Source organism: Akebia trifoliata, chromosome 2, assembly GCF_017979445.1.
Source record: "Akebia trifoliata isolate Shusen 1 chromosome 2, ASM1797944v1, whole genome shotgun sequence".
Taxonomy (NCBI): domain Eukaryota; kingdom Viridiplantae; phylum Streptophyta; class Magnoliopsida; order Ranunculales; family Lardizabalaceae; genus Akebia; species Akebia trifoliata.
In genome coordinates this window covers 8453467-8475452 of record NC_141376.1, presented here as the reverse complement: position 1 = coordinate 8475452, position 21986 = coordinate 8453467, and the positions used below count along the sequence as shown (strand labels likewise).

At 34.4% G+C, this 21986-nt stretch overlaps 1 protein-coding gene across 1 annotated transcript in view; it reads right to left on the bottom strand.

The window, feature by feature from the left end:
* Positions 1 to 5540: 5540 nt before the first annotated feature.
* Positions 5541 to 21986, bottom strand: part of LOC147409326 (serine carboxypeptidase-like 7) — a 21735-nt gene continuing 5289 nt past the window's right edge. The window contains exons 4-14 of the mRNA XM_086417700.1: positions 7892 to 8014; positions 7370 to 7472; positions 7171 to 7208; positions 6927 to 7028; positions 6728 to 6814; positions 6482 to 6637; positions 6329 to 6400; positions 6142 to 6260; positions 5936 to 6049; positions 5769 to 5814; positions 5541 to 5624 (exon numbers count right to left, since the gene is read on the bottom strand). Coding sequence (XP_086273826.1) covers positions 5541 to 5624; positions 5769 to 5814; positions 5936 to 6049; positions 6142 to 6260; positions 6329 to 6400; positions 6482 to 6637; positions 6728 to 6814; positions 6927 to 7028; positions 7171 to 7208; positions 7370 to 7472; positions 7892 to 8014 — 1044 coding nt within the window. The remainder of the gene's footprint in view (positions 5625 to 5768; positions 5815 to 5935; positions 6050 to 6141; positions 6261 to 6328; positions 6401 to 6481; positions 6638 to 6727; positions 6815 to 6926; positions 7029 to 7170; positions 7209 to 7369; positions 7473 to 7891; positions 8015 to 21986) is intronic.

Here is a 21986-nt window from a genome sequence, read left to right as displayed (position 1 = left end):
TTCATACCAACAAATGGTCAAATCATAGATCAATTGGAACAATATAAAAATACTTAAATGATTCAAACAGAGCATGTTTTAAATATTATCACACCGAACCTATGTTGTGGGTTAGGGTCCACTCACGTCTTTGTTTTTTCCCTTACAGGGAAAACACATCGTTACAATGTAAGATCTAAGTCTCACTTATAGACCAGGATCACTACAAGAAATTTGATATTTAGCTGTAATATTTTTTATCACTAAATATTTAAAAGTTGTCAGTAAAAATTTTAGTGGCAACATTTTTGATGTAATCATAAAAAAAATTTGAATCTCAAATTCGTACTTCAATAAGAAGTCGTAAACTTGACAATAAGTTAAACTAGTGAACTCGACGCTGTATTGCAATTGGGTTTTTCAAAAAAAAAAAAAAAATTCTTCTTTTTTTTGTTTTTTTTGTTTTTTTTGTTTTTTTTCGTTTTTTTAACTTCGATACTTGGTTAATCTCCTCTACTTGGTTAAGAGAGATTGAATGCAACTTCTCTGTAGTTGCAGCCATAACTCAAAATGCACTTAGAAAATAGGGAGGGATTTTTTTTTTGGGGGGGGGGGGGGAGGGGGAATCAATTGGAACAATATAAAAATACTTAAATGATTCAAACAGCATGTGCTTTAAATATTATTACACCGAACCTATTTTGTGGGCTAGGGTCCTCTCACATTCCCTTACAGGGAAAATGTGTTGTTACAATGTAAGATCTAAGTCTCACTTATAAACTAGGTTCACTACAAGAAATTTGATATTTAGCTGCAATATTTTTTATCACTAAATATTTAAAAGTTGGCAGTAAAAGTTTTAGTGGCAACATTTTTTATGTAATCATCAAAACAATTTGAATCTGAAATTCGTTCTTCAATAAGAAGTCGTGAACTCGGCAGTAAGTTAAAAACTAGTGAACTTGATGTTGTATTGCATTCGATTTTTCAATTTATTATTATTTTTTTTTCATTTTTTCAACTTTGATACTTGGTTAATCTCCTCTAAATTCCCAAAGATACATCAATTATGGTTGCAAATCAAAAGTTATGATGTACTCATCAAAAAAATTGAATCTCAACTTCGTTCTTCAATTTTCTTTTTATAAATCATCGAAAAAAATACATCTAGATGTTCAAAATTAAGAGAATATCAGTCTCCATTCGTCGTTCATGATCAAAGATCGTCGAAAATGATGACAGTCACCATTGGAAAACCTAACTATGTGAAGAAGATGAGAAAAGGGTAATGTTGACATTTCACATGTCAAAAATTGTGAAATTGGTCTTCAGGGATCATTTAGAAAGAAAAAGTTTACTAAATGTCTTGTTTAGCTAACCATGAAAATTTATGGACTATTTAAAAAGAAATCCCTTTGCGAGGGTCCTTTAAGTAATTTTTCCTTCTTATTTATTTATTTATGACAGGGGTGTCTGAACTTACATCCAATTAGGGGGATTGGAAGACCTAAGGCTGGAGCCAAGGCATATGGGTCCCTCCCTCAGGCACATGCAACGACCACACATCACACACATCGAGTAAGTGAGAGTGCACTCTCACGGGTGACGCCAAGGAAATACTACTTGTACTGGATATCAAACTCATAGCCTACAGACTCTCACTACTTATTGGATTTAGGGATTTTATATGACCTGAATCCTAATTGTAAAGTAGTACTGAAGTTGTTTGAATGTATCATAATGCTTTATAATGTTGAGGTAATGACATGAATGAACTTTTTTAGTGCTTGAAGGGTAGGTTTTAATCTTTAATTAAGGAATGATAAATAACTTAAAAAATTGGGGTGTAATGAGTAAAAGTTGATATGCCAATAGCAACTCTCATACTAAATCTTAGAGGGGCACATGGCTATTTCTTATTGGATTAGTGTCTTGGTTTGTCAAAGTTTCCCACAAAAACAAAAACAAAAAAAGAGGATGAATTACCATTTTGTGAGCTGAATATGATGAAATCCCAAATAATATATTAATTCCCAAAATGTGAACAACATGATCATGGGTTTTTCAAGTAATGATTTTGCAGGAATTGATAATCTTGTTGATATGTTTTTCCAGGGTGACAATCTAGCTAAAAGTAGCAAACCTACGAGATAGGCACTTGAAGCATGTGAGATTGTCACTTGAAAAACCTCCGACCTCACTATTCCCATCTTGGGAATTAAAATGAATCGAAAATCGGAAGCAAAATTTTGTCAAAATGTTGATCATATTTTGGAAAATTTATAGAAAAAAAAAATGATTTGGGTTCAGAGACAAAGGAAGATATTATGGAAAAAACAAACTTCCAAATTTAGTAAGATTTCAAATCCTACTAACGGTCGTTAGGCCCACATGGATTCGCCACATTGGCAATCCAACACTACAATCCTCTAAATTTCCAAAACTTACTAAGGGTCATTGGGCCCAAATGTACTTGATCCAAGATTTTGAAGATGGATGAATATCGAACTCCCAAATTTAGAATTAAAATTCAATGGCAAATTGTTTTTTTTTTTTTTTTTGACAGTTTTTAAAATTTACCGATAGAAAAAAAAAAGAGAGAGTTTTTAAAATTTTGCAACCCTGTCTTTCTTTTTTAAATTATTTCTAATCCTCCAGCCACTACATGTTAGAAAGAATCAAAGACATTAGCTTTGAATAATTGATTCGCTCGTAAGTTAGGTTCATGAGCTTTAAGAAGAAGAAGATGAATAAGAAAAATATAACGTCTACCTTTACCATAAGACTCAGGATCCAATATGGTGTCCCTTCCCTATGAAGTAGGAAAAGTGTCTACATGCTTGGAATTTTATACACCTCGGGCTCCAAACCAAGCCAATCAAAGTGTGCCACGTAAAAATCGTTTCTATCTATAGGAATAGGACATTGTACTGGATTACGATTCTTACCATAATCCCTCACCATAGTCCTTAGGTTTATGTGTTTTGATGTGTTTTCAAGATTTGGGTTCCTATCGTTAATTTTGACAAAATATTTACCTTTTTTATAAATATTTATTCTTATAATTTTTTTTTGATAATCTCTCCAAAAATATATCTCCTAAAAAATTGTACAAGTTCCTAGAAGACCAAATAGTGATCTATGTTTTTTTTTTTTCCTATCATAACCATCAGTTTATAAATGTCCAAAACTCATTTTTGGACTTTCCTAGCCTGGACAAATGGTTGAGGTACGAGGGAAAAAAAATACTTATTTCCAAGAGATCACTACAAGCCTTTTTGGGATTGGTACAAAAATTTTAAGATACCCTTTTACTTTAGGATCCCTAACATCTCAACCATTTGTTTGATGAAGAGCCTCAACCTTGTATTGAGGCTAGTGTTTTCCTTTTATGGTTTTCTTCTTACCTCAACTTATTATCACGGAGATTTCAATTATGGGTTGAGTCTAGAAAAGTCCTTTTCGTTTAGAAAACACTAGCCTCAACCTAGGGAAGATGCATCCTTATAAATAGATGGTTGGGATCAATGCTAGGAATTCTAACGAGAAAATGTATCCTATAAAATATTAATTCGTATAAGATCAATACTGCTCTCTAGGGATATATTTGTATTCTCTTATGTGAACCGTCATTTGATGGAAAGCCTCAACTCCAGGTTCAGGCTGCAAAAATCTCTTTATTTTTCAATTGAACTCTGGATGGACTTTTAGGAATTTGAATAAATTTATTTCTAAGAATCTTTAGCTTCTCAACTGTTTGTTTGACAGAGAGCCTCAATTCAAGGTGGAGGGCTAGTGTTTTCCATTTAATGCAGTAAATTTTTTTCGTTTTTAAATTATATTTTGTACCATAGGTCCTGTTATCTTCTTTTAAATATTTAAGTGCATAGGTGCACAGCTAATACATTCTTGTGAGAGGAACAAACTATAGCTAACTAGTAAGGTTGAAGAGCTTGAAGATGATAGATTTTGTGGAGAAATTTATAGGGTTTCTATTTAGAAATTGTAGAAAAGGGTATTTCAGTATTTTTTTTTAATTAGTTGTTTTTTTTGTTTTTTTTATTTGAGGGACTTAGGGAGGACCTAAATCAAAGGGCAATGTCATAAATTAAAAAAATATAATGCAATTCAAATTTTCACCAAAATCCCTATATGCCTCCTTGACCATGGTCTTTTCTATTATACTAATGTAAAATGACCTCAATACCCTTGTCTTCAAGTTAAAACCTAAAGGGAGAAGCTCAATAAGCCCTTTTGGTGGTCACTTGATACGTCGTGGTTATCTCCGGAACCCACCCCAACAAAAGTTATAGAGTGACAGGTATAGTTTAATAAGATGCTCACCCGCCAAGAAATACAGCCTGTCCTTTCAGCCAGGCCCAAGAAAGATCCCCAGCAGGTGGTACGTATCCTATAAAAGCTACTCATTGATTTCTCTTCTCAAATTCAGTCATCTTTAAACTCTTTGGTAAATTTTTATCCTAATCTTCTACTTTAAGATTAATTAACTTTAACCTGTAAACTTAGAGCACAAGATTGAACTTTTAAAGAAGAAGATAATCAGATATATTGATAAATAATTCTAGTATTTTTTAAACAATGGAATGAAGATGAGATTAAGTAGATTAAAATTAATTTATTATAGAGGTCGAAGAGCATAAAGATGATTCATTTTAGGAAGAAAATTAAAGGGTTTTTTTGCTACAAATTGAAATGAGGGTATTTAGGTATTTTTTTGTTTGTCTGAAAATGAAGAAAAAAGTCAAAGGGAGCATGTCATTAGCTTGAAAACACAGGGAGCGTAATAGATATTCACCAAAATGAAGAGTGGTGTCTAAATTACTAAATTTAGAATTAAGAGGGAGGAGGCGGCATCAAAGTCAAAGGAGACATGTCATCAATTTTAAAACACAAGCGGTCTATCAAATATTCACAAAAATGTAGAGGAGTGTCTAAATCACCCAAAAATATTACGGCAGAGGTAAAACGTTTGTGTAATGGCAAGAATTTTCTACATTAATACCCATGATGGCTTTTTTTTTATTATTTAAACAAGAAAATAAATTAACCTAGTGTGAAATATTTCTTTTTTAATTTTTTTTATCCGTGAGAATAATTTTCATGTGATTAGTAATTCGATGACTGCATGAATTGATATTGAGTCTATGATTTCAATATCCATAGACTTTACCAACTAAATTAGTTGACAACTTGTAGATAATTTTGAGGATGATCTCTAATTAGTCCATAAGTTAATAGTAAACGACTTTCGTGAACATGATTTCCACATTTCACCCAAGCCTAAGTCCTAACCCATTAAATAAAACATAAGACAACTGTTTTTATAACCACACAAGAGATATGGATGGCGTACAGATAAAGCGAGGAAGCTATGGCTTTGAACCCATATTGGGAGAGTTACATTCTACCAGTTTCCTTATTAGAAAACGCTAAAATTGAAATTCAGGGAAGTTATTCAACATTACAAACCTGGACCATCAATGGGCTCAATGGGTTAAGCCGATGACGTCGTAGACCTAAAATCTTGGAAGTGGAGATAGTTACAAAGGACTATGTGACATCCACTTCTTAAACATAGTTAAGCATTTCTTAGGTTCGTATGTCGGAGCAGTATGCCCCCCTCCCTGCAGAAAATAAAAAATAAATTTGCTAAATGACTTTTATCTCCAACTAATATGTCAACTTCGTGCATAAAGAATCCAATAAAGCAAAGAATTATTATCTGTATAATTTCTTTAAACAAAACTAAAGAGAGGAAGGGATCCTGCCTTTACAGTTGCGAATGTCATGTTATGTGAATATGTCCTTGTGTATCTACATGAAACCGGCATACGTCATTAAACCATTACATCCAAAAGGAGAATTTAAACCATGTATCCGATTGCAGCTTAAAATAGCTATTGAATTATGATTAAGAGATAAGTTATGGGCCTACCCTCCAACTTCACGATCAACTAGCCATGTTCGCCAGTCATCAACGATGGAGTAGTTAAGAGACCTTATCCATGCTTGTGTGCCCAAATGTGGAATAGTCAAGTCATGATCACCACTGCTTAAGATAAACAATGTTATAACACAGAGTTTCTTTGCATGTACAAGAGAATGGTAAGAATATTGGATAAATGTGGAGATTGATCTCACCTGTATATCAAAGATCGGTAACCTCTAGTACTAAGACTTTGATGATATTGTACACTACTATCTCTGAGATCATATTCATAGGGTAGTTGATTGCAATTGACCCATTGTTGTATTGTTCCCTGTTCATCACCATTTAACATTATTCCAATGAGTTCTTAGAGTTGTTAGTTCAGTGATATTTTTATACCTTTCGTATGTTGAGTGACGTTTGAACGTTTTCATTGTTTATCCAGTGGTAGGCGAGCACATAATAATATTCCTGAGACAAAATGCAGCAAGGTTAATGTGTGTGTGTGTGTGAGAGAGAGAGAGAGAGAGAGAGAGAGAGAGAGAGATTTACCCTACACTCAAGCTCAGGAGTGACACGAGGTGAAAATATATTTTTGCTTGAATTCTCTTCAAGTGATCTCCTATCTTCAATTGCATCATTTGGTTTAGGGGATTCTAATGAGCACGAGGGATCCAAGATGTGCGTTGGACAAATGCCAGTAGTACACTGGAAATCCAAATTACTACTATTATCAACTAAACCTTGCTAAAACTACGAGAATGGTTATATTCAAGAATTGGAACTGATCATCCTTACCTTTTTGACAGCTTGAAGATCCTCCAAACATTTTGCATTAGTGGGATCTACATCATAATAGTTTCCTCGACAATTTTTCTTTAATGACTGGAAACAGTTCAAATAAATGATGATTTTTTCTCATAATTAATTATACTTTTTTTTTTCACTTGCATCCTTGACAATATATAGATATGGTAAGATTAAGAAATTGATTCACCTTGTAAAGCTCATGGGAGAGAAGCCCCATACCAAAAGCAAATGGGATCACTGAGTTGTGTTCAAAGTCTTTATCTGTTCGAGGGTTGCCCAACAAATATCCCTGCACCAAATTATGGACACATTGATTTAGCCACTAATTATGAGGCTCAGAACCCTAACTTTCCTTTTTTTCTTTTTTTTAAAATCAAACTATAATCTATTACCTCCTCTATCATGAAAATTTGTTTATAAGAACCACATACCTTAAGGTTGATGGTAGGTTTGTGCCCGGCTTTGATTCCTATAATACCATGAAATTTAAGTCTAAGCATTAAATTGGCTAATTAATTCCACACATAAGCTTTGAAGGACATAAATGGCAGTAAATAAGAAATTACTAACCTAGAAAGAACCTCAAATTTGGTCAAACATTTGATAAAAGAGACAGGATTTAAGGATTACCATCTGATATATCTTGAACGATAATCGGAACAGGGATGCCGGCATAAGAATCACCACCAATATAGAGAGGATTTGAGAGAAACTCTGGATGATCAATCAGCCACTGTTAACACCAAAAATCAAATAGGTGAAGAAATATCGCTACGATGATAAGGGTTACATTTTTTTAGTGGAAGCTATCCAATATTTGATTGTATGAGCTTTTTTATTTCTTGACTTGAGGTATTCGGGCCTCTTAGAGCACCTGACCAGTCCTTGGTTCACGTGCAATCCCTCCCCTCACATGCACCAGGTAATTTCGAGGATAAATACCTGCAGGTGGCCCCTAAGGGGAGATTCAAACTCAAGACCTCCACTTCTGGAGAATGTTCTTGGCCATCTCACCAACCCTTAAAGGTTAAATGGTTGATTGTAAGGGCATTTGGTAGTTTGATGGTTTGTTCGATCATGGTGGGACATTGGTAAAATGTGGCCCCCATATATCCCACATTTTCATCCCGCAATAGGTCTTTGCTTCTCTACCTTTCTAAGAAAATTGTAAGCTTGTTTCGCTGATTTTATGTCTCCAGTCTTGGAACCTTGCAAGCTTTTCGAATACGAGAATCCAGTCCCCACAGGTGAGTCTAGGAAAATTATGTTGGAAACCTGAAAATTTCCATAAAATGAAGAAAACAATGCAATGGTTAAAATAATAGAGCCGCCAACACCATGAAATTACACATACCATGCCTTCAAAAGAGGGTCTCCTAATCAACAAAAAGGATAACAAATTTGGGAAATAGAAAAGCATCGTAGTGTTTAAACAACTCTCCATTGAGTCAAATAAAAACAAGACAAGATGAGACACAATAAATTGTGTAAAAGAAAGAAAAGATAAGAATAGTTGCTCTTGTGAGAGAAAATAAAGAAGGAGCCACAGCCTAAAATACTAAAAAAAAGAAAGAAGGGTCTTGTTAACATTACTCTAAGGGCACACGTTAAAGTGTAACAAATACACCTTGGATGCACAACCCCGCCACCCCCCCACACACACACACAAAAAAAAAAACAAAATCTCCCTAAATGATTTCAATTGAACTACCTATGGATATCAGTCCAATGCATGGAATAATTTGGGATACCTTTCAAATATCGAGAGGCCGACATTCCAACAACTAGTCTTAGCGCTAGTCCCTTTACATTAGTGAGTTTTGAAATTTGAGACATAAGATAGCACAATTCTCATCTAAAACATCGACATGAAAAGGTTAAGTCCTTTTTCAATACGTTTTTTAGATTTTGTCTCCTCCCCCAATAAAATTTGAACGATAGAAATTATTGAGTTTAAGCTTTAGTTAGGATGACATTACGAGATAGAAGAGTAAGAACATGGGAGGAGCAAGGATTTTCTTGTTAGAGGTTGAAGAAAAGGGCATTTAGGTCATTTCTCATTACCCTATGAGAGGACACCAGGTTGAGGACATCATCAGTTTAGAAACATATGATACGTCTAATATTAACCAACATCTATATGCCCATAACCTCGGTCTTTTCTAATGAACTAATACAAAATAACCTCAATGCTCTCAACTTCAACTTGAAACCAACAATCCTTTGATTTCTCATCTTAAAATCACTTATCTTCTATCTCCAAAATTGAAAATCCCTAATTTTTAAGATTAATCTACTTTAACCTTCAAACCTAAATAACAAGATAAGATTTTGGAAATAAAATGAGATTTCTTTAAAAGCTTGAACGTTAAAAGGTTCTAAAAGAACGAGCAGAAAAATCAAATGAACATGAATTGCGATAGTGAAAGCGATTACCGACTTCTAACGGGTGTTTTTTTTTTAAAGATTTGGTATTTAGATGGGAAACAAAAGTAAACTTTCTAATTTGATCACTTTGTGACATTCAAAAACATGACCAGATGCAATGGAGTAGTAGAGGACAAAATTATATGAATTAAAAAAAAAAATTTATTTTCCATTGTTGAATTTTATTTTTAAATTTGAGTGCCTCGGTGGCCGTCCATTATCAACATTTTGGATCGAGTTCGAAAAATAATATTTTTTTAATTACTTTTTTTTTTCTTTAGAATAAGAATATTTTCATTGAATCTAAAAGGCTATGTTGTTGGATTGTCAATGTGATAATCAATGTGAGACCAACAACTCTTTTCAAAATTTGAAATCTAAAAAAGTAAATATGTGGGCAACGGGCAAGAGAGAAAAGCTCTCTCTATTGCTGATGGCATTGAGCCACATGTCCAATATTTGTTGTCCTGTGAGCCAACAGGTCGTAGGGTGTTGGCAAAAAATGGCGTCCATTTAGCATTTCTAATAAAAAATGGAAGAAATAAATAAATAAATAACATACCTTAGTCCATGAGTAGGGGTTGAGCTCCAGAGTTGGTAAGCTCCCATCATGCGGAGTAATCTTGAAATTCAAAGGACCTACGGAATCAATATCAAACCCATCAACTCTTTCACCTGGTTCCCGCATAAATATAATACCCCAAACTTGACAATTTAGATTCACCCCCATCGTTAATTAATATGGGTTCTTTACTTCTTATATACTTATCCACTATTTCTAAAAATTAAAGTTACCTCCCCTGCCTGAATTAGTCAAATTTGATAATAAAATACTGAATTAACAATTTAGTGACAAATAATTTAGGAAAGGGTCAAGAAAGCAACTCTTAGGATTGTCAATGGGCGGGTTCAGACAGGGCTTGCTTGAGTTCTATTCTGATCCTAAAGAACCATTAACCAGCCCTGAGTACCTATCAGGTTGGCTATGCTCTAGTTGGACTATAATGGGTCTTGATCGGGCTTGGGTTGATTTCTGGGTCCTATAAAAAAAAAAAATAATTATTACATTTATTAAAATCATTTGGTAATCACTTGATATAGGATCTTTTTCCCTGCAACTCCCTGTAATATATGATCATGATTTGGATTAAATTTTTAAAAAAGAAAAATAAAAGAAAAAACTTCTTTTTAATCAAACTGGATGGATTGAAAATGTATGGGCAATGAGTACAACATTTCAACAAAAATGGATGTTGGTTTTATACTACGTGACACTCTCTCAGCCGTTTAACTGAACTTCAGAAAACAAGCACCATAGAGGATCCACTCCCCTAATATGGTGAGGAGATCATCCTCACAAAAAACTAACTTATTTTGAAACTTCTAACCCACATTGTGAATAATGTTTGGCTCTCTTTAGGGCCTCCGAACGCTTCCCTATATATATGAGTTGTGTTGGATTGACCTCAAGATTGGGCCTCATATTGCACATCTTGACATAAAATTCGATATGAACCGTAGATTGCTGTCACTCGTATCTTGATGAAAAAAATCTATGGTTCCCATATACGTTCTCGTCAGGGTGAGCGATGTGGGGTCTAATGTTGAGGTCACTCTAGCATGACTCATATGCATAGGGAAACCCCAAGGGGTTGGCCTAGTGGCAAGCCATGTACTTGACAAGCCATTGAGGTAGGTTATGTTTTCGAAACCCCATGAAGCTATGAATTTCTCGGGGCTACCTTCTAGGGTCATGTTTTTTATTCAACCTGTTGCACGAACGATTCTCTAAAAGGGTGTTGCGTGTAACCGTGGGAATAATACCATCCGAAGGGTGGGGACACCCAGGATATATATGTATGTTAACATCCAATACTTCATGGGGATATTAGCATTGTCTAACACTTTTTTTTCCAATAATATCTCTCATCATTTTGTCTTTTAGTGAAAAAGACAAGGATATATTGGTCTTTTAGATAATAAATACTTGTTTAGATAATAAATGTTATGAGTATTTAAGTATTTTGGATTAAATATATTTTTTTAAGTATATACTTTGACAATCAATGCTAACATAATAAATGCATTTATTAATGTGTAAAAGACGAAAACGCATTTGTCTTTTTTTACTAAAAGACAAAATGAGGAAGGATATTATTGAAAAAAAAAACGTTGGACAATACTGAAAGCGCCCTCGATCCGCTGGGTGCGCAGATCCGCTTTTGACGCTTGAGGTTTGGGAGTCGCCACCTATTTATTACGGTCTAGGAACCGAATACTGACTCTAAATGGATAAAGAAACTAATCTACTAAAGAAAAATTGAATTCGGAGATCATATTACGGGGTTGGAAGGTGTTAGGCACCAACCCTGCCCGGTCAATGCCAGTCTCTACTTATCCCAAATAAGACTACATTGCTAACAATAAAATCTAGATAGAAAAATAACAGAAATTTTACTTTCGATACACAAAGATCTTACTCCCTCAGATCTGACAAAAACTGTTCCTTGTACCGTTCTCCTTGCTTCGTTCTATCTCCGGATCTGATTTCTGATCTCCGAGGCAAGGTATCTCTTTCTTGGATCTGGATTCTTCGAATTTTTTATGGATTTTGAGTGTTTTTGAAGGGCTTCTACGTGTTTTTCAAGCTAAAATTGAAGTATGGGTATTAGGTAAGGAGTTGGGACTCTAAAACTAGGGTTTATGGGAGGCTTTTTGACCTACTTCTCTTAGGGTTTATGATTTTATCCGAAAATAAGGTGTGGAGGCTCCTATTATTAAAGTTTTTTAGAAGAATTAGGGTTTGATTAGGGTTTCTTTTAGGGTTTTAATTAGGATTTTGACTTTAGTCTTATAAGATTGACTTAGTCTTTAGGATTTTAATTTAGGATTTTGACTTTAGTCTTATGAGATTGATTTGATTAGTTTAAATTAGGATTTTGATTTAGGGTTTTGACTTTAGTCTTATGAGATTGACTTTAATACTTTGACTTTAGTCTTATGAGATTGACTTTAATACTTTGACTTTAGTCTTACTTGATTGACTTTAAAATTGACTTTAGTCTTACTTGATTGATTTTAATTTTTGGAGAAATCCATTTTATTATATCTTTAATTCTTTGGGTCCCCAGATGGAGGGGTCCTTGAATAAATATCCTGGCAACCATCAACAATTTTACCTAAAAGCCTAATTGATCAATTTTTTGTTTCAAAATTTTAAATTAATTTTATTAATGTTTCACTTTACATTATTTAATGTTTTATTTATTAATTTTAAAATTTTTAATTATTAAATTTGTGAAATTACCGTTTTACCCTCGGAAAGGATTTTTTACATTTTAAGTTATTTTTCAATGATCCAAGATGTTTTGAAATCAATTTTTCATAAGGAATTCAATGAGAATGTTGGTTTTTGTCATTTATGAAATTTTTTGTATGAAATGGTCGTGAACTTTATGAGGGGCATTTTCGTAATTTTGTCGAATTCTGTGAAAATTGACGAAATGATTTATTTGATTTCGATTTGTTATTTTATATGTTTGAATGAGTTTTCCTAATCATAACGTAGGCTCTAGGGTTGTTTTGATATTAGGGGTATTTTGGTAATTTGGTCATTTTTAGTGATTTTTATCGTGAAACTTCTTTTTGGTCTGTAAGATGATGATTCCTATGTTTCTAGGGTCTTATTTTCCTAGCGTAGTGTGATTTCTAAAGTTTTGTCAGTTCGAGATATCTCATCCGGATTCTGAAACATATCTGGTAACAAAATAAAGCATTGGAATAAACATCCATCATTGGGAACCGTTGTGATTGGGTTGACGAGTTGATTAATCAGGCGAGTGTAAAAATGGGGTGTCTACAAATACTAACGTTCCCATGAAGTCTTGGACATTAGCATTCCTTTATAAATATAGGAGAATGCTAATGTCAAAGACCTCATGGGGACCTTATATATATATATATATATGTGTGTGTGTGTGTGTGTGGCTTAAAAGTTTCGGATGTAGTTAATTGTTGGTGACGATGATCTCTATGGTGAGGAGATCATTCTCACCAAAAATCAGTCGAAACTAAAACTTTTAAGTGCATCAAATGTGGTTTAGAATTGTAAACCATCACTATTTTACCAAAAATTTGTAAACCACTTTTGAAGGACTTACAAATTTCAGATTTAGCTGATATCCTCACCATAGAGACCATCCTCACAAAAATAGGTCAATATGAAACTTTTAAGCCGCATAAGACAAACACATTGGCTCCCGAACTTAACCCATATATATAACGGAAAGTTCACGTCACAGTAATGGTGACAAAATCTATGACAATGATTTTTGTCTTATATAGGTTAGAAGTTTTGGAACGGACTGTATTTTGGTGAGGATGGTCTCTTCACCATAGAGATCATCTTCACAAAAAATCAACTCATTCCAAAAATCAGCTCATTCTGATTTATAATGAAATGGTTCCCTGAGCCCGTGGATGTAGGCATGTTTGTCAAATCACGTAAAAACCCTTATAGTATTTTTTTTCCTATCCCTTTTCAATTATTCTATAGATTTAATGATGTAATTGTGATCGAATTCGATTTATCACAAAATTTACTTCTACAATTGACACCATTTGTAGGAACGAAGTGGAAGAACCATGAGAAACCACATGGTATGATAGGGATTTCAATCAAAAGTAGGGGTTGTCGTGAATATTGGCCCTTGCGGGTTTAGGGTTTGAGATCTGTTTTCTTTTGTGGAGGGGAAACTCACAATCAGATCAAAGAAGAGAGAACCAATAAAGGGGAATCATGGATCAAAGGCGATTGTTAGTTTGGGTAGGTTATATTTTCTTTGATTTTTTTGAGTTGCAAAAGGGGGTTTGAAAAGGAAAAACACGGTGGGGATGAGTGGTCCATCATTTTATATGGTTTGGGGGGCTCGTATGAAACCCTAGATCGGGGAATGGATGAAGGGTTGTTGTCTAAGAAATTAAAGGGGAGAAGAAAGAGAGGTCTCCGTTCCAAAAAAGAAAAGGAAAATTAAGAGAAGGTGAGATTGTGGTTGGTGTGTGCTGGTCAAAAGTGTAAGAAAGGGAAGGGGTTGAGAGAGGGAAGTTGATAATGGAAGGAGAGTATGAGGATTGTGCTAGTGTAGAGGCTCTGTAAGAAAGAAAGGGGACATGCATAAAGCAAGAGAAACAGAGAAGAATGTTTCAAAAGATAGAAAAAAGAAAGCTCGAGATAGAGAAGTTCGAATTCGATGTTGTCATTCTCTTTCGATTGATTGGTGCGATTTGTTTATGATTTTTACATCAGAAATCATGATGAATTTGGCAGATTGTTTAGAATCTAGGAGGATTTCAAGATTGAAATTGGTGAGAACGTCGGATAGATTGAATTTCTTGTAGACATGTAATTTGTTGAATCAGTATTTGAAGGTAAAAGCAATTTAGAGACTTGAGCTTTGGAATGATTAGCGATCCAGAAAGCATAGGGAAATCCTCTTTAATTTAGTCCATCGTTGATGGCCGATTCATACAACGTCCACAGTATGAATCATGATGCAGAAAATGTGGGAACCGTCTATCATACACCTTTGATGCTAGATTCTTATTTGGCGCACGCCTTCCTAACACGCCCCATACAATCAATATAGATGACAAAGAAAGCTCTTCTCCCCCTACGAGTTTTGACTCGAAAAGTAGTTGTTCGTTAGGAGAGTCAAATAGGTGGGCATATCTGTCTAGTAGCATCCAAATGTTTTTGGAATTGTAGTTAAGGATGGAGTCGGTGAATATGGAGATGTTGAAGGTGAGGGAGGCTTCATGTGTGGAAGTTGAGAAGTGGAGAGTGGAATCGGGAGCTAAGATGACTTAGATGTATCTAAAGACACAGTTACATATCGCATCGTTTATTTCAAGAAAGAATGAAAAGCAAAAGAGAAAGTGAGTCAAAGAAGAAGATTCTTCAACTAGTAAAAGACAGTGATTGGGCCTTTTCCACTTTGGAAACTCCACCTTGTTCGTCTACAAAGAGCTGGAGATAAAGATAAAGAAGCAAAGAAGATGAAGGTAAGGGAATAAGGATAGGCTCAATATGGACATGTCTTTTATGCTAAAACCAAGTTCAAAGTAAAGTACTTTGACGGATTGCTGTATATGAACATTGATATTGTCAATATGGTGATCTTATGCATTTAAGTTAACTCGGAACACCTACGTTTAGAACTCAGAAAATACATCTGTATCATAAGGAATATTTGGCTCTTCCAAAATAGTATGGATGATACAATGAGGTATGTAAATTTAAATTCCTTAAAATTCTTGAGGTTCGGGATGTGTTTCATATGCACATTATTTTAGTGGGGGGTTTAATACAAACTTAACTCAGTGCGCAAATTTACTTAATTGTCAACTCAATTGAACCAACCAATATATTGTGTCGAATGATAAAATTGCTCGGGGGATTGAAACCCCATGTGATCCAATTTATTTTGCTTTATTGAGTAGAGTTGGCAAAAGGAAAGTTTGTGGGGCTTAACTGAGCTCAATGTGTCAAGTTAAATAGGAAAGTGTGAGTTCAATAAAAAAACCTCTTACCACACAATGAGGAATTAAGTAGTATATCACACCGACCCAATAAATTGCTTGGGGCTTAATCATATCGATCCAATTTGTTACTTGGGTCATCTTTATAAATAAGGATATGAGACCAACTATATTGCCAAGCGAAAATATTGCTTGGAAGCTTAAGTCATGTGACCCAATTTATGACTTGAGTTAATTTATCATAAAATTAACATGGGGGCTAATGTTCGGGGGTTTAGTCGGGCCCATAAAATGGATCCCACGTAATCCAGTTTGCTTTACTTTGGATAGCTCGACGAAAGAAAATTTTGAAGGATAATTTCTAAGTCCAACTCGGTTGAGTCTAGGACCTTACTAAGTTAAATGGTTCGATTTATTATTCGATGTCTGACTCACAAAGTTAAATGGTACACTAGGGGGTTCAATGTAAGCCCAATTAGTAAAGTAAAATGGTTAATTTTTACATGGGGACTTGGTCCAAGTATAATTATGTAGGGACTAGGACTCGGACAATACTTAAAAAGATATTATAAGTAAGATTTTTATAAGTAGAAGGATTTATTTAAATTTCTAGTGGGAGATCTACGTTATGCTATCGTATTTCATGAGGCATAGGGATTTTTCTTCAAATATCCCTAATTGTGTTTATGTCAATAATAAAGATGATTATTTTTATTTATTTATTTTGTATTATCGAAAGGTAGTTTGGTTCATTGAGGAAATCGAAATTTGTTATTTTAAGTTGAACATGATTAATAAGGCAAAGTAGATCGGTTCGTTAAGGGAACCGAGGCCTACTCATATGAGATTGAGTAGGTTCAATAAGGTTAAGATTCGGTTTGTTGAGAGAACCAAGCCCTACTCATATGAAGTTGAGTAGGTCCAAGAAAGTCCAATGAAGTTGAGTAGGTGCAATAAGATTATGACTCGAATCGTTGAGGGAACTGAGTCCTACTCATATGAGATTGAGTAAGACCAAGAAGGTCTAATAAGGTTAAGACTTGGTTCGTTAAGGGAACCAAGTCTTACTCATATGAGGTTGAATAGGCCCGAGAAGGTCCAAGAAGGTTAAGATTTGGTTCATTGAGTCCTACTTATATGAGATTGAGTAGACCCAAGAAGGTCTAATGAGATTAAGACTTGGATCGTTAAGGGAACCATACCCTACTCATATGAGATTTAGTAAGCCCAAGAAGGTCCAATAAGATTAAGACTCAATTCATTGAGGGAATTGAGTCCTACTTATATTAAGTTGAGTAAGCCCAACAAGGTTTAATAAAGTTAAGACTCGATACGTTAAGGGAACCGAGCCCTACTCATATGAGATTGAGCAGGCACAAGAAGGTCTAATAAGGTTAAGACTTTGTTCATTGAAAGAATCGAGCCCTACTCATATGAGGTTGAGGAAGGTTCAATAAGATTAAGAATTGGTTCGTAAGGGGAGGGGGAAGATCGAGGTGAGAAAGTCATGTAACGATTTCTGATTTATAGTAAAATGACTCTTTGAGCCTGTGTATGTAGGCACGTTTATCGAACCACATAAAAATCCTTGTGTTATCTTTTTTCCTATGTTTTTTCAATTATTCTATAGATTTAATGATGAAATTGTGATCGAGGTCGATTTACCACAAAATCAACCTCTACATGTCATATGCCAATATTCAAAATCTCGATAGTTAAATACCTATCTCGTAAGCAAGTCCAGTGAAAGCAGAGCAACCAGGACCTCCTGAGGTCCAAAGCATGAGAGGATCCTCTCTTGGGTTTCTCTCAGATTTGATGAAATAGTAGAACAACTGCACATCATCATTATCATCTACACCCACGTACCTGAAATTACATAAATTAATAAAACCCATCACCAAATCAGCAACTCTCATTAGCTAGGGATTAAAATTGACCAATACAATTAAGCTCCCTGAGAAAATATTTTTCTTAAAAACGAATTTGTAGAAAATTTTTGAGGAAAACTTTGTTAAGATCTATGTAGGCACTAAAGGTGCAACTTTGTAATGTTTGGCACCAAATGGCCGGCCTAAGTTGATTCCACTTTTAAGAACCACTTGGACCGAACTGACCTTAGAACCAAGCCAAACAAAACCAATTGGTCGAGTCAATATTTTCTCTAATCCAAGACAGAATCGACTTCGTTTGCTTCTTGGTTTGAACCGGACCAAGTTGCACACCTAGGAGTAACATAATAGCAGTAGTAGCAGCAGCAGCAGCAGCTAGATGACTAACCCAGTTTCTAACTCGAAGGGGAGAGGCCCATTAAAACCCGGAAGAGTTCTGATTGGTGATCCAGATACCAAGAAGATCCTTGAAGTAAAAAGCAATAAAACAAGCATCTGGAAACTAAGAGAGATTGAATACAACTTCTCTGTAGCCGCTGCCATAATTCAAAATGCACTTAGAAAATTGGAAGGGATGGGGGGGTATTTATACCAACAAATTATCAAATCATAGATCAGTAAATGATTCAAACTGCCCGTGTTTTAAACACTGTCACACCCAACATCTTGAAGTTAGAGTCCTCATTCATCTCCAGTTCATTTTTCTGGATTTTAATTTCCTATTTTTAAGATTAAAATGTTTTTTAAATATCAAACCTGTGCTGTACTGTTCTGAGGGTGGCCCCATATGCTACCGCCAAAAAGAGCCCAAACAAAATATCAAAATATTACTCACCAATCATTAAATTGGGTCTTTTTAATTGCACATGTTAAAGTGTAATAAATATGCTTTGAAAATTGAGATTTGTACTGAAAATGGCCTTTAAATAATTTTTTTTTTTTACCAAAATACCCTGGGATTCTAATTTCCAAAGCTTATTTAATTATTGAACTTTAACAAAATCCTTTTTCTAATCCTTCACCTAATAATTGATACATAGAGTCAAAGACAATTAGTTTTGAAAAACTGATCCCCTCTGAAATTAGGTTCACGAGCTTGGAAAATCTGTGATGTGTTCTGTGACTGTTTCGACTCTTTCGGCTATGTGAAAGAGGAGATTTTCGAAATTTAATTAATTTCTTTGTAAAATAAGATTTGTACGTAGGGTACCTATAAATTTCAAATTTTCTTGATGGATTGGATGGGAAGGCTCATTCTGACCAATCCAGTCACTTCATAAGCATTTATAGCAAATCTCTTTGAGCAACTCTACGAGTTGGGGTATCTTTAAAATTATAAGACCATAGAAAATCAATTCTACATGAATATTCATTCTTGGGGACGGTTCAGCGGCCCTAAAGTTTGCCAAGTTTGGTGCCAAACATTTTTCAAAATATGGGTTAGAAGCTTTGGAATGAACTGATTTTTTGTGAGGATGATCTCTATGATGAGGAGATCATCCTCACCAAAAATCAGCCTATTCCAAGACTTCTAACCCCATCAAAAGTGATTTACAAACATAGGACGGTCCATGATTCTTCAACTCGTAAATTAGTGTTTGAAGTTTCAAAATGAGCTGATTTTTTGTGAGGATGATCTCTTCACCGTAGAGATCATCCTCACAAAAAATTAGCCTATTCCTAAACTTCTAACTCCATCAAAAGTGATTTACAAAAAATGTTTGGCACAAAACTTGGCAAACTTTAGGGCTGCCGAACCGCTCCCTTCATTCTTTACAACACTGACAGGATGGATAAATTCCAATACCCCAAACATTTAAATCAACTTGATACACCCTTCTTCCTTGATTCCAGACTCACCTCCTACACACACACACACACACACACACTCTCTCTCTCTCTAATAATACCTAGCGATGGCAATTTCGCCCAGCCCAGCCCTGCCTATGACTTGACCCAGCATTATAGGATCAGTTTTTTTTATTATTCTAAACGGTTCTGTGGTGGTTTTGATAGTAAAAATAAAAAATCGAATCAATTTGGGCGGGGGCGATTTTGATATACCTTGCCCATTAATCTGCCCCACCAATCTATCCCGCCCAACCCAAATTCTATATATACCTTTTGAAGGATAAAAACCACATAGCATAATGGTAAGATCTAGAGAGTTGTTCTTAGATTCAATATTCTTGAACTCTATTTTTACTTACAATACCCCATATAATATATTAATTGTAATTGTGCATAGGTGTTTGGGAAAGATGAAAAATACAAAGTAAGAGGTATGGGGGTGAAGTTTCAAAGACTTTATTACATTATACAACTCAAAGTCGGAATTATACGGATAAGTTTGAAAGTGACATGATTAACTTAACTCAACTAGTTCATACACTAATGAAAGATGAGAAGAAGAAAAAGAAGAACAAGAACAAGCATAAGAAAAAAAAATCATCTATATTTGAAGTTGGAGGTCCTTCTACTCAGGAAAGATGTAAAAACACTTTAATTTTAGAAATTCTTCCTTTAATTTTTCATTAATATTTAATTCATATAAATGATGAATTTTAGTTTACATATCTAATCATAAATAATAATTATATTTTATAGACGATGTCAAATTCTACAATTCTTAATAGGTGAGGAGGTAAAGAACTAGTATCAGAACCATTACCATCATTGAATAATGGTAGGGTATGTTTATTGATGAATTTTAGAAAGAATGTGATCTATGCCAAAGGAGCACTAGTAGATCTTAAGAAGTCAGATATGGAGTATTATTCAATTTGTATCAATAAGATCATTGACTCTTCAACTGAGCTAATGGATAGAGCTGAACCCCAAAGGACTTTACTTGATATTTTTTGTGGTGAGGTAATTAGATGACCTAAGAGCCACTGCCGTGTATTTTGAAAGACTCATGTTTTATTAACATTTCGATAACACATTTTTACATATAGCTGACTTGTATTACTTAGATAAGTAATTTTTGTTTATCACAGTTTAAATCATTTTTTTTAAATCCTATTATTCTTTGATACTATGAATTGAATGTTAATTGGTGTGGATGGGGATGAGAATGGATGGGATGTGAATGTGGATGTGGATGTAAGTGTATAGAATGGGATGGTAGATGTGGATGTGGTTGGGATATGGATATGAATGTAATTTTTTTCACAGGTATAACTTGAAGACAAAAGCATTTGGGTATGTAAAATGGGTTTTAAAATAATTCGACGATCTCAAACAGTCGAAAATATGGTAAAAATCACAAATTCAACGGCCTTTAGCCGTCTAAAATATAGTATTCGATGGCTTCAGGCCGTCAAAATTCTGGTAAAAATATCATATTCGACGGTTTTGGGCCGTCAAATTGATGAAATTCTATGGTCCTTGACCATCGAATTTTTTTTCGACATTGCCCAATTAGACGGTCGAGGCCGACGACTTAGTTACATAATTTGATGGTTTTGAGCCATCGAATTTTGTGTATTTTCACGTATGATGCGAATGGTTTTTTTCACTCTAATCCTGACTATGATGAGTATGATGATGAAGTTGAGGAAGAGGAAGTTGCTTATGAATATGTAGAGGAGAATCTAATACCACAAAGCACTTTTTTACATCCTAATAAATCTAATGATGGTTGGCTTTGCAACAATGTCTTTCACAATGTGCATAATAGGCAAATAATTAGTTTGCAATATGGTGATCGACAGTAGAAGCTTAAAGAGAGTTATGTCAAATAAAATCATTTCAAAATTATAAATAGGATCTCGAATTCATCCAAATCTTTACACACTTTTGGTTCAAGAAAGGCCAAGAGATGATAGATTTCAACTATGTCCCAACTATGATCATAATCCTATTAGATGAATTCATTATTGTGTATCCCAACAAACTACCACCTTAATGGCCTCCAAATTGTTATCCAATTATTAAGTACAACAAATTGATCCTAAAAGCAATTGGATCATATGCTTCAAACAACAATGTCTTGAACTCGAGGACGAGTTCTTCTCAAGATGGGGAGAATGATGTAGTGCAACAAGCCCAAGTGGGACCACAGATCTTAACGAGCGACGAATTTGGAATAATTCGAAGAGACTATTTTTGAATGAAACATTAAAATCTTCAAGATCCCATAACAATCTAAGGAATTTTCATTTTTAGGTTCGATTCATTTGTTTATCTACTTTTTAGACATTTTTGCTATTTTAAGAAAGTTTCATTTTGTTAATAACTTTAGTTATAGAAGTCAGAATCACACACTGTTAATAAATTTAGTGTCTACTTCGCATTTTTTATTCTCGAACGTACCATTATTTATTGTCGAGTTCACCACTTTTTAGTTATTGTCGAACGAGATGCTTTTTTAATTATTGTCCAATTCA